This window comes from Chelmon rostratus, chromosome 19, assembly GCF_017976325.1.
Source record: "Chelmon rostratus isolate fCheRos1 chromosome 19, fCheRos1.pri, whole genome shotgun sequence".
NCBI classification, from domain to species: Eukaryota; Metazoa; Chordata; class Actinopteri; order Chaetodontiformes; family Chaetodontidae; genus Chelmon; species Chelmon rostratus.
The window spans coordinates 12,370,325-12,382,259 of NC_055676.1; the positions used below are offsets into that span (position 1 = coordinate 12,370,325).

At 41.4% G+C, this 11,935-nt stretch overlaps 1 protein-coding gene across 1 annotated transcript; it reads left to right on the forward strand.

Moving 5' to 3' along the window:
- The first annotated feature begins 9,260 nt into the window (after nt 1-9,260).
- Nucleotides 9,261-11,110, forward strand: LOC121623479 (prolactin-releasing peptide receptor-like). The gene is made up of 2 exons (XM_041960755.1): nt 9,261-9,709; nt 10,477-11,110. The coding sequence occupies exons 1-2, from the start codon at nt 9,261-9,263 to the stop codon at nt 11,108-11,110; spliced, it is 1,083 nt and encodes a 360-aa protein (XP_041816689.1).
- The last annotated feature ends 825 nt before the right edge of the window (nt 11,111-11,935 follow it).

An 11,935-nucleotide genomic window follows, 5' to 3' on the forward strand; every position in this document is an offset into this window, starting at 1 on the left:
GACAAACTGAAAATGAAATTAGATGAAATGGTACCAAACTTCATTCCATTATCATGTTTTAAATCATAATTTCTATAAGTTAATGTTATATTTGTCCCACTAAGTCAAAAAGATGATCCCCTGACTTTCCCTCGAGCGCCACTGTGAGATTGACACTTGTGAGTAAAATATTAAATGTTCGTGTTTCATGCTAATTAGCAAATGTTAGCTTGCTAATACCTAAGATGTGTTAGCTTTTAGTTCAAAGCAAAGTGTTGGTATGATAAAATACCTCTGCCACTAGGGGATGGGGAGGGGGGACGGCATCCCCCCTCAAATCACCTGCTGTCTAAATAATCTAATGCAGTCCAGTACAACAGATCTGCCTCATATTCTTCATTTACAAAGTTTTAGTATAGTGCAGTCCACTTGAACACCACTGCAAACCACAGTCAATTTACAGTGTCAATCAAAGCTGTTTGCAAGTTTACAAGGAATCTGGTTAAAACTTTATTTGCATTCAGTGAGAGAGAAATAGATGAGATGGATAGTGCTCTCATATTTGTCCATTCAATATGCAGGTGGAATAAATAAAAGAAAATATGCCTTCCAGCAACTGATTTATTGAAGGATTAGGAAGTGATGTGTAAAAATGTGTTTTTCTGTTTCACTCTGGAGTCACACTCCAAGGACTATTTCCAGGAATGTGACTCAACAGTGACTTCCTGGAGTCTTGCTGTCGCTGTGAGGTGTGCGAGGCAAAATGGTGAACTCTTCCTTTAGGGTGCACTCACTGCTCACAGGCTCTTTTTATCTGTTCTCACAAAGTTCACTCAGTTCGACTGTAACATCTAAATGCAATCTGGTTGCTGGTTGGCCATCCATCAAGGTAGTGGGTTGAGCACTAAAGAGGCAGAAGAACAACCGGGAAGATAACGTGAGACAGGGGACAGCGGAGATGAAGGAGAGGTTGGATGGAGCTTGAGTTGCTTCAGTCATGAATCCAGGCCAAAATCTGGACTCAGATAAATCTCTAGTTTTTTTTTTTAAGCACTGACTGACATCTGCTGGATGCAGAGGAAGCAAACAGTGAAACCACTGAAAAGCAGCTGTTTACTGTTTGAAGGTGAACATGACAAAAGATGAACCAAGGACAAGAACCCAGTGAGCATAAAAAACATGGAGAGGAAGATCAGCTGCATCAACGAGCCAAGTAAATAATGTTGTTGAGTTATTTTCAAGGTGCGTATCTGCTGTAACAAAAAAAAAAAAAAAAAAAAAAAAAAAAAAACGCAAGCTCTGGCTTGACATTCAGAGCGATGTGACGAGGAAATGCTGCATTTTGGGATTTAAAGAGGAGTTCTTCAGAGGAAACTAAGAAGGCCATCGTGTGGTGTCCATCAGAACACCACGACCCTGCAAGTTAGGGCGAGAATATAAAGCTGAAGTAATTCAATTGAAATGGCATAAAATCAGCAGAGGGCCTCAGGTGAATAGTGAAAGGATGAAGAGCGCCTGGAACAATTAAGAGCTGCTGCTGAACTGAGAGGTTTACTGAATAGACTCATTCTAACTGGCCTTTTTCACAGCAGACATTATGACATTTTAGGAAAAGCACATTCGCTAATGATAACATTAAAGACGATCAGATCAATGTAACTGCATGACTGGCATGAGATTATACGTGTTCAGAGTGCGACTGCAATGCTGAATTTACTAATTAAATGATGGGGAGGACGGAAGTGTTTTCTGCATATCAACTAGACCTGCTGAGGACACTGAAACACTGAGAGAATTTACGGCTCTCCTTGGCTGTTTCAACATTCTTGGCGCTTGCAAGCAATGACAAAATTTGACTGATGTTTATTCACAAGTTATTCACCCTGTGAAATAAGAATGTTTCAGCACGCCACTGTTTCTGTTCATCACATTTGAATTTCTGATCAAAAATGAGTACAATGCTGCAAAAGGGGGTGAGTCTTTGTCATTTACTTTGGGGCTGATCACTGGACTCACTGCATATATTCTCCTCTGTGTTCTGCACATACAGAAGCTGAATTTGTGATGTATTTTGTTTTGATGATCTCGTACTCCGCTTGCAGAAACATAATAAAATATTAAACTTCATAAATCTCAGGGGTTGATGTGAATAGCACTGCAGAGTTGCTTGTTTCTTTGGAAAATGATATCATGTGGCATTGAAAGAAGGTTTTTAATCTAAAATTTTAGATTTTGAAAGCGCAGTCACACATAATATTCAGCCTGTCATGCTGCCATTTTCAGGGATTTTTTCAGTGTGAAATAATATACTATAAACTTTGATTTGTCATAGTTGGAAAAGCACAGGTGTTATTCAAGTGTCCCAGTAAGTCATCGAGTGTGACAGCATGCACAATACCACGACCCTGAAACTGAAGTAGCTAAGTGGAATCCAGCCATCATCAGTTTGACCATTTTCATCTACACTTGCTCAGTTTACATGAAGTTACATATAAACAGCTGAGTAACAGAAACATTTGCTGTGGCTTGTCCTGATGAAGTCCTTATTTTCATCACAGACCCACACACGTGTGTTTTCTTTCCAAACAGAAATAGATTGGAAGTGAATCGCGCATTACAAGGGACAGATCTGTGGACGGGATTCACAAAAGGAGGAACATTTCCCATAATGCAACTTGATAGCATATTTATTAGACTCTCTTTATAAACCCTCTCATCTTTCAAATTGCACATCTCCAGTTTGAGACCAAGGTCGCCTTTTAAAAAATTACAATTTTTTTTATTTGAATTTTTTGTTCACTTTGGGGCAGCACAAACAAGCTGTAAACACTGACAACATTGATATTATCACAAGCAAGTAACCTTGTCAGTCTGCCATGTGGTGCTGGCTCATGTTTCGTTAATGTCAGAGCTTTTCCGCTGAAAACAGCTGCCCGACAGTAAAGCCATGGGCCATAAAACCAAAACATTAAGCTGAAAGATATAATGTGCTGCAGAGTCGGGTGGTAATTCAATGCAGCTTCATTATTACAATCTGCACATTTCATTTCTTTAAAAACTTTGCATCTATTTTGGGTCAAAAGCTGAGTTTCAAAGCTTATCTTTGACTCTGATCTGGAGCTTTAATAATATCATAAATTAAGCTAAACTGATATTTGACCCTTGTTTCAGCTTCACTTCAAGGCAGACTTTAATCACATTTAATCATCCACAACAACTGGCCAAACTCACTTAACTCCTTGTTCTGAACTCATTTTCTATCAGTCTTTTAGGCTTCAGCTGTGTGAAAAACAGGTGTAAATATAAGTAATGCCATCACAAGCAGAACAGAGAGAGTTGCCAGTTACCATCCACCTTTTTCCCTCCTTTTCAGAGCTTTTTTGATTGAGCTATGATGTGCGTGTCTTGTTGAGAGCACACACAGTACGATCACCTCAAAGAGGCCAAGTTGAGTTCCTGGTATGGATGAAAAAGAGGATGCTTGTAATAAATTATACATACTGTAAGTGGGTACAATAATCTATGTCTTCTGTCTAGAATATTGACGTATTATGTCATCGGAAATGGGGACAGTCCCATATGCTGCATCATTGTTCAGTGTCTCCCTCCCTCATATTGATCTAGTACTTCAGTCTGATTTTAGAGACGGGGTCGGGCCAGAGCTGGGGTTTAAATACTGGAGAGCATTTGGATAATTGGCTAATGTGTCTCAGGTGTGCTCAGGTGATGAAGAGGCGTGGACAGGTGGAGCCAGCCCTCTCTGTGTGACCTGCGTGATGCACCCGCTCACAGACAGGGAGACAACACACACAAGTAATCCGAATCATCTCCTGCTCTTTTACTTTAGGATTTGTACGTATTAAAACAGAAAAAAACATGAATTATTTCAACTCAGCTCATCAGAATCTCCAGAACACATAAGAGAAAATCACACAAAAGCGTCAAATCTGCATCACGTAAATACAGATAATATGTCTGAAGACCACATTTGAGCTGCTTCTGCCTGTAGCAGCAACCATTTAACTCAAGATTTACAGAAACAAACAAACAAAATGCTCATTGTGTTTGACTTCTGAGAGATGAAGCATTTGCATAATGCAGTAACAGACAGTGACACGGGCAGGTGGAGGGGAGTTCCCTGTGCAAAGAACACCAACATGGCAGATGGGAATCTAAAGAGCATGGTGATTAGAGAATCTTTTTACAGCCATCATTGTTGGATGTGTTTTTTCTTTGAAATTGTTGCTCTTTCTATGTAAATGAGCTGCCGTCTGCAACTCAGATCCCGTCCTCTTTTGCAGAATAAAGATCACTTTCCATCATCTTCATCTTCTCTACAGACGCTTGCTGTAATCCAGAAACCTTGTTTCAGTTCTCATATTCGGTTCTCGTGACTTGAACTGCCTTGTAATAAATATAAAGTGCACATCTGACCATTCATTGAAGCTGGCAATCATTTTTTAAGATGGTGCAAAGTGGAGGCTATGGGCCTGACCCGCAGTCATCACAGAAATAGACAATAAGAAAATTCCTTTACCACAGGTGAATGATAAGTTGAAAAGGATGAACTGGTGATTGAGGGAGGGACACAGCTTTTTCAGGGTGGGAGGACAGATGAGCCCCTGCAGGGCCTCTCAGTTCCTGACCGACTGACATCACACCATTAATATGGAACAGGTTCTGGAGGAACCGCCACATGGGAAGAGCAAAGCTGTTTTTGTCAGGTTGGATACAATGAAATCCAAAGGTCAGCTGTTGCTGCTCTACTTGCATTGTAATGAGCTGGAATACAGACACTGTAATAAGCTGCCGTATGTGCAGAGTATGAAAGATCTGATCAAAATCCCACAACAGCTGCAGGGACACACCGACATTCAAAGACGGAGCCTGACAGTAGACACGTGGGGTACAGCAGTGTGAAGCTGACACAAACACTGCACACACACACTACATATTGATATACTGATCTACAGTCTGTGCGTACCTTCATCTTCATTCAAAATGCATGTGAGAGACTTTCTTCAATGTGAAACACATTTCCTCACTTACCTCGACTGTTTATTGAAGAAACAGCACGTAAAACAAAAAGATGGTCACGACTCACAGATACGCTCTCTGGAAAGAGATCTGTTGTTGATTTGCTTTTTAATTGCATGTTTCAGTGAACGCTGAAGTTGTACTGAGGAACATATCTCAGATGTGGACGCCTGAAACACCTCACCACTACCAAGGCCACTTGTTGTCTGTGACTGGGACAAACAGCATTGTGAAATAAAAAATTGCTGGGGTTTAAAACATTTAGCAGATTATTTCACAGTTTGATGGTTACATATTCTGTCTATATTCGTTCATATAATTACTTTGATAGCATATATGTTTTTAAAGATACAAACGCTGGATCATACATTTCCCACAATGCAACTTGATAGCATATTAACGAGACCTTCTTCGTAAAAACCCACATCTTTCAAAATGCACATCTTCAGTTTGAGACCCAGGCTGTCTTTTCAAAAAATTAAGCCTCCAATATTTGATAACTCTCCTTTCATCTCTTCTTTGTACTCGCTGCAAACTCCTGAGGGAAATATCTGGATCTTTAGCTGCTATGTTTACAAGCCAATCGCGAAGCACAGTTTGTGCATGTAGTGTTCCTTGAAAACAGCTGCCTGTCGCAGAGTAGACCTTCTTGTGGCATGTAAACTGAACTTCATACGTAAAATCTGTGGAGTGCACCTTTAATTCTGAACACTTTGGGTCCCCGCAAGATTCCACCTGCGGCAAATGAGAAAATAGATTTTTTTTTCTTTTGAGATCTGGTGGAACCAACCCTTTAAATTAGGAAAGTTTTCCCAGCAAGGAGATCTTTGTCCTGGACGGGATTTGCTCATCTTGAACGTCCTAATCAGCCATAAACTACATGAATGTCAGCTCACACAGTCAGAACATCTTCTGTCAACAGACAAACTCAACTATGATGATCTGCAGGTTTTTGCTGTTTACACTCTTAACACATCTCATTACCTGCTGAACTGAGAAGTGCTCATTCAGTTCGTTAAAGTTCGGGGCTGCTTTGGACACTATGGGCAAATTTCCAGCTCGTGCTCACCGATGTGACACAGAAACGACCGACTTGTGCTGTGCAGGGTTCTTACTTAAAGCCTGTGCCAATTAATGAGACGTAGAAGGAAGAAGCTGCTGCCTGACTTCCATCATTCATTCTCCGTCTGCAATGAAAAGGTTATTGTGTAAGGATGTTCAGCAGGAGAAATTAAATGTCTCATCCTTACTCTGACATCTGGAAGTGGAGATCATGTGACCATGAATCACAGTGCACTTTAAAACCTTTTATCCAGGGCAGGAGGTTTGTGGACAATGGAATTACGGCAGGCACTCACTTGTCTAGGTGGGAGTTTAGGGCACGATGCTTTAAATGGAGAAATATTCTAAAAGCTACGCTTTTAAAAACAAGAAGCTCCACATGCTCTACGGGTCACTTGCAGTTCTAGTTTTGTTGGGATACAGAGACCCTCATCCAGTTATTACAGGGGGTGCAAATTTGAATTCTTCTGAAAACTAGCTGTTCTGCACATGTCCCATTTAGCTTCCATGAATAGCAAGTGGAAACATCAAAAGACCAATGGCGAGAGCTCAGAATGAGCCAGGTTCATTCCTGTCAATAAGTACACAATCACTCAGAATGTGTTTCTTTTTTCAATTCTTCAAAGCTTGTTTCCAGTTTGATCGGCTCCATCCACAATTTCTGAAAACATTGCACTGACGGCACTTTAATATGGTGTTAAATCAGAAGGCGCCTGGCAATGCATCAGCAAACAGTCCTGCTTATGCCTGTGAACAGATCAATAATTCCTGTCACTGTCACTACCCTGAGATCTATCAGGATCTAATTAATCAGCTCAAGTTCAAACGTCATCGTCAAGTCCAGCAAAGGCATGAATCTGTCAGGGGTCTCTGCCATCTTATTGGCTTACTGTCATTTCCACAGACGTCTCTCTCCCCCTGTCCCCTCTCTATGTCTCCCTCCCTCCCTCTTGCTCTCTCTCTCTTTCTGAAAGAGCAGCAGCCTCTGCTCATTCACTGTGGAGGAGCGCACAAGGAGCGTCCACTCTTCGCTCGCACTCAACTCATCTTTACGCTGAAAGGCACCAACACAGGTGAGCTACTGGGCGATTTTCAGATGTATTTGTTTCTCTGGTCGCTCATTTATTTATTTACTGCATGCTTCAGGTCAAAGGTGGTTGATATATCTCAATATCTTTACTCCAAGACGGAACAAAATAACTGAATAGAGCAGAACAGGAATATAATTACTGGTGGGGTCATAGAGTTGTGAATACTCTTTGATAGTTCTAATAACTTTTCTCATTATCCTCCTTCAAAAGTCAGTGTGCAGAATATTCACATGTCAGAAGTCACACTGTTTATAAATCCCATGATTTTCCATTTGAATGTGATGCAGACAGCGTTGTTAGGGCTCATATTATATAATGGAAGAAATAATTTGCATACAGATGATTTGCTTATCTATTTTAAAAATGCCCATGTTTTCTGTTTAAATGTGTATTGAGAGAAATATTAATATGTGCTCACAGCCCTATGTGCCGGAGCCCTGTTAACCTGTTATGTAAGATTTCTTTACTTTATAATCCGCAGGCCTTTATCTATACCTCCATGATAAAGCCGCGCTATGCAAATAACAGGGTAGAGTGAAGATAAATGTGTGGCAAAAGCTTCAAATATTCAAATGAGCATTGATGGTGTGAAACCAAAGGAATGAAAACGGGAAAAAAACACAGATATATTGCTTTGTTATTGCTCTATCATTCAGGTCAATATGTATACACTGTGCCATTTGCTGTGAGCTCATACTCGCATACTATGTGTAGTCATATTCAAGGTTATTGTGGCAGCAAAGTTTTAGCTTTAAAATACGAGCAGTTGTTTTTCTTATGAAGTTGAATATCTGAGCTTTTCATTTCTGCAGACACGATCTTTTGAACCAGATATAAAGCAGAATTGTTGCACTGTTAAGCAGCAGCGGTTAGTCTGTAAGATGAGCACAGCGAAGTCACCATCCTTGTAATAACTATGCCTCAAGAGATAATATTCCTTACATGCATGCGTAAGCCCTTTCAGACATATGTGGTAATGCATAATTCATTTCCATTTTAAACTCACTACTTTACTGCAGAATTCTGTACTTACTGTACTGTATATGTTCCTAAAGTGGATGCTGAGCACTTTGTTTTTTCTTCAATAAAATCTCTCTCCCTCACTGTTAATGAATATTAATTATTATCAGTAATAAGTATTTGCATTAAACGTAGTGGAAATGAATTTCATATGGAAAAAGCTCCTGTGGTCCCTTTTTTGTACCTCTGCACGGTACAAGTGAGCTACAACAAATCACACTAATCCCGTGAGTGTGGGTTTCATCTGCAACACACACCTGACAGCAACATGAAAGCCACAGAAAGGCCAAACACTCTCTCTTGATGCTGCGGTATCCTGCAACATCACCACACAGTCAACAGATATAGGCACATGCATTAGTTTAATAGCAAAGTCCTGAATCCTGAAGACGCCAAACAGCAAAACTCAACTTTTGTTTCACGTTATCTTTATGTGACTAAAGGTTTAATTTGTTTTTTGTTTTTTTTATTGTTTTAGAAAAGAAGAGTCAAACTACAGGCGTTGCATCAGCAAACTGTCTTCAAGTTCAACATTATGCTTTTGAATTTGATTTTGCGCTATAGATTTAATTTTTACAAAATCTCACAGCAAAGCGAGTTTTCAATTGTCCGATGAAATGCATCAGAATCCAGCTAATTTTCCACTGATGCTGCAAAGTGCTAGAAAGAGTCAGCTGGTCTGTGTTCACACTAATAGAGAACTGTATGTTCTCTGCAAACACAGCCCTGTGATTTGACATTTTCCATACGTGCATTTCAGCGGAGGATGCACTGTTGCACATGTTGTGCTGCTCGTCTCAGCTAATCACATTCAAATGCTTTCCTGATTCTAAACCCTTTAATAAATGTGCTGCTGTTGGTAAGAGCATTCAGTAATGGTGTTCTGCTTTGTAAATGTCAGGACCTGGTTTTATCTGAAGCTTGTTTTTATTTCCCACGCATTCTTGGATTGAATACACTAATTTGAGTGACATTTGACGTGACAATTGTTAATTTCCAGTCACAACAGCTGCAAACCTGTGTTATTGTATTTTGGACAGTGCAGGTACTGACAGGTTGAGCTTTGCTGCCATGGAGGGCAATCACAGTGGCTTGGCTGGTGGCGCGCAACCGTCCATGTCAGGAGAGCACACGGATGGACACGTTTATGAGGTTGCGGTACAGAGCAACTCCACCCATCGCAGCTCCCAGTTTGCAGACGTGGCTCTGCTGCAGACGTTCAAGCCCCTCATCATCCCCTGCTACGTGCTCGTTGTGGCGGTGGGCGTCTTTGGGAACTACCTGCTCCTCTACGTCATCTGCCGAACCCGCAAGATGCACAACGTCACCAACTTCTTCATCGGAAACTTGGCCTTCTCTGACATGCTCATGTGCGTGACCTGCGTCCCTTTCACTCTAGCCTACGCCTTCAACCCGCGTGGTTGGGTTTTTGGCCGCTCCATGTGCTACCTGGTGTTCCTCGTCCAACCCGTCACAGTCTACGTTTCAGTGTTCACGCTCACTGCTATTGCTGTGGACAGGTGGGTGGATCTTCAGGAGTTCGGCTCTCAAGGGACATTTTGAATTCTTTTCAAATTCCTCTCCCCTCTTTTGTCCCTCTGCCCTTCAGTCCTCCTCAGTTAAGAGTCTCTGCTGTTTTTGTGACATAACTGAAGTTTTATGGTAACACACTCACAGGAAGGGTTCACTTCTGTTGCTTCATAAATTCATGACTCAAATATGATTAATCTGGATTCTGTGATTTCCTCAGGCCTAATATTCATCAATGGTCAGGTTTTTATTGGCTCGTGGAACAGACTGATCGATTTGAGACTTCAGTTAAGAGTTAAGTTATTAATTGATTAATAATACTTATAGCTGCACCCTCGACTGTAAACTCTTGGCCTTACTTTGCTCCACTGTTGTTATATTATGCACACATCTGCTCAATCTTAAAGGTTAAGAATTTAAAGGATTTTCCTCTTTTTAATGCTCAATAAAAGGAGCTATGTACTGTGAATAAAGGTCACTATTATCAATATCATTACTGTTATACAGTTTTGTCCTTGAAAAGACACATTAAAAGAGATTCTGCGCCATAACTAGCTGTGAGCTAATGAACAAATTTAACATTTATACGTTGACAAGACTTATCAAAACTGTGCTGCATGACTTCAAGATAAATCATGCATTAGTTAGTTAAGTTTAGTGAGTATTAGTTAATAAATCGGATCATGGTTAGACATGCATGACTTGAACATGAGTTTTGTACCCTCATTAGAAAACTCCTGCTCTTTCTTTGTTGCAGATATTATGCGACAGTTCACCCCCTGAAGAAGCGCACCTCCGTGGCGACCTGTGCCTCCGTCCTCACTGGCATCTGGCTGCTGTCCTGCGGGCTTGTGGCTCCAGCAGTCACCCACACCTACCACGTAGAGTTCAAAGACGAAGGCTTCACCATCTGTGAGGAATTCTGGTTGGGTCAAGAGAAGGAAAGGCGTATTTATGCGTACAGCACGCTGCTGGTCACGTACGTCCTGCCTTTGTCAGCCGTCTTTGTGTCTTATCTCTGCATTACAGTCAAACTGAGGAACTGTGTTGCACCAGGCCACAGGACGCAAGACCAGGCAGGTGCCCAACAAGCTCGTAAGAGGAAGATCTTTCGCCTGGTTGCGCTCTTGGTGTCTGCCTTTGCAGTGTGTTGGCTTCCTATTCATGTATTCAACGTGCTGCGAGACATAGACATTCACCTCATTAACAAGCGCTACTTCTTACTTATTCAACTGCTGTGCCACCTGTGTGCCATGAGCTCATCCTGTTGTAACCCTTTCCTCTACGCGTGGCTACACGACCGCTTCCGCGCTGAGTTACGGAAGATGTTCAAGTGCCATCATCGGATTGGAGTGCCTGCCAACCACTGTGCTGCCAGCGGGGTCTTGTAGTTACCTGGTGATGATGATCTATTGGCCTCTTGAGGAGAGGTCATTCTTTTGGGCAGCAAGGAGGAGTTCAGTCAATTTAATGGCAGTCTGCCCACAAGAGACACAAACTCAAGAAGTAGGAAATTTGGAAGCAATCAAAGGAGAATCAACTGGTTGATGCAATCAGGAACACCCTCTGTGTACCATGAATATCCACAAATGTTATCCCAATCTAGCCAATCTTGTGTAAAAAGTTGATCATTTGACTGGAGGTTGTCACGAGGGGAAAGCTCATAGAGAGGCCAGAACTGGAGAGAGTTCATCCACTGGGAAGCAGGAGTGTGGCCAGTAAATTTCATGGCAATCAACCACTTGGACTTTATAAGTATAAGAGGGCATGTTGTCAGTAACTTTATAGCTTTATTGCTTTTATTATTATTAAGTTCTGGGGGCTATGAAGATCAGGCCATTGGATTTGGGGGTGCATTGTCATGGACCATAATGTTGGTCAAGGGAAACTTCCCAATTTCAGCAATTTTGGATGAAAAGTCAAGCGCTCACTGAAATCTAAAGAGGGCCAAGAAATGTACAGCATGTCTTTGTCTCAGTCTCTGAAAGTCATGAATGCGAAACCCCAAGGCAATCGGGCTAGTAAGTTGTGTCGAAGTGTTGGATGGACAGAGAGACAGACTGACCAACACTGGAGTGAGGACAGAAGAGTTGGGACGCTGTGTGGAATGTAAATAGAAACAGAAAACAATCAACAGTTTCACAAAGTGTTCCTGAGTCCATGAGGTAACATCATTTATACAGTCTGTGTTCACGAAGTGGTGAAGCTCGCTCCAT

What these genes read in the sequence shown, in the direction of transcription:
- LOC121623479 (XM_041960755.1), top strand. Translation starts at nt 9,261, where the DNA reads ATGGAGGGCAATCACAGTGGCTTGGCTGGTGGCGCGCAACCGTCCATG. An exon ending in ACTGCTATTGCTGTGGACAG is followed by an intron (nt 9,710 to 10,476) that starts GTGGGTGGATCT and finishes TCTTTGTTGCAG; the next exon opens with ATATTATGCGACAGTTCACC.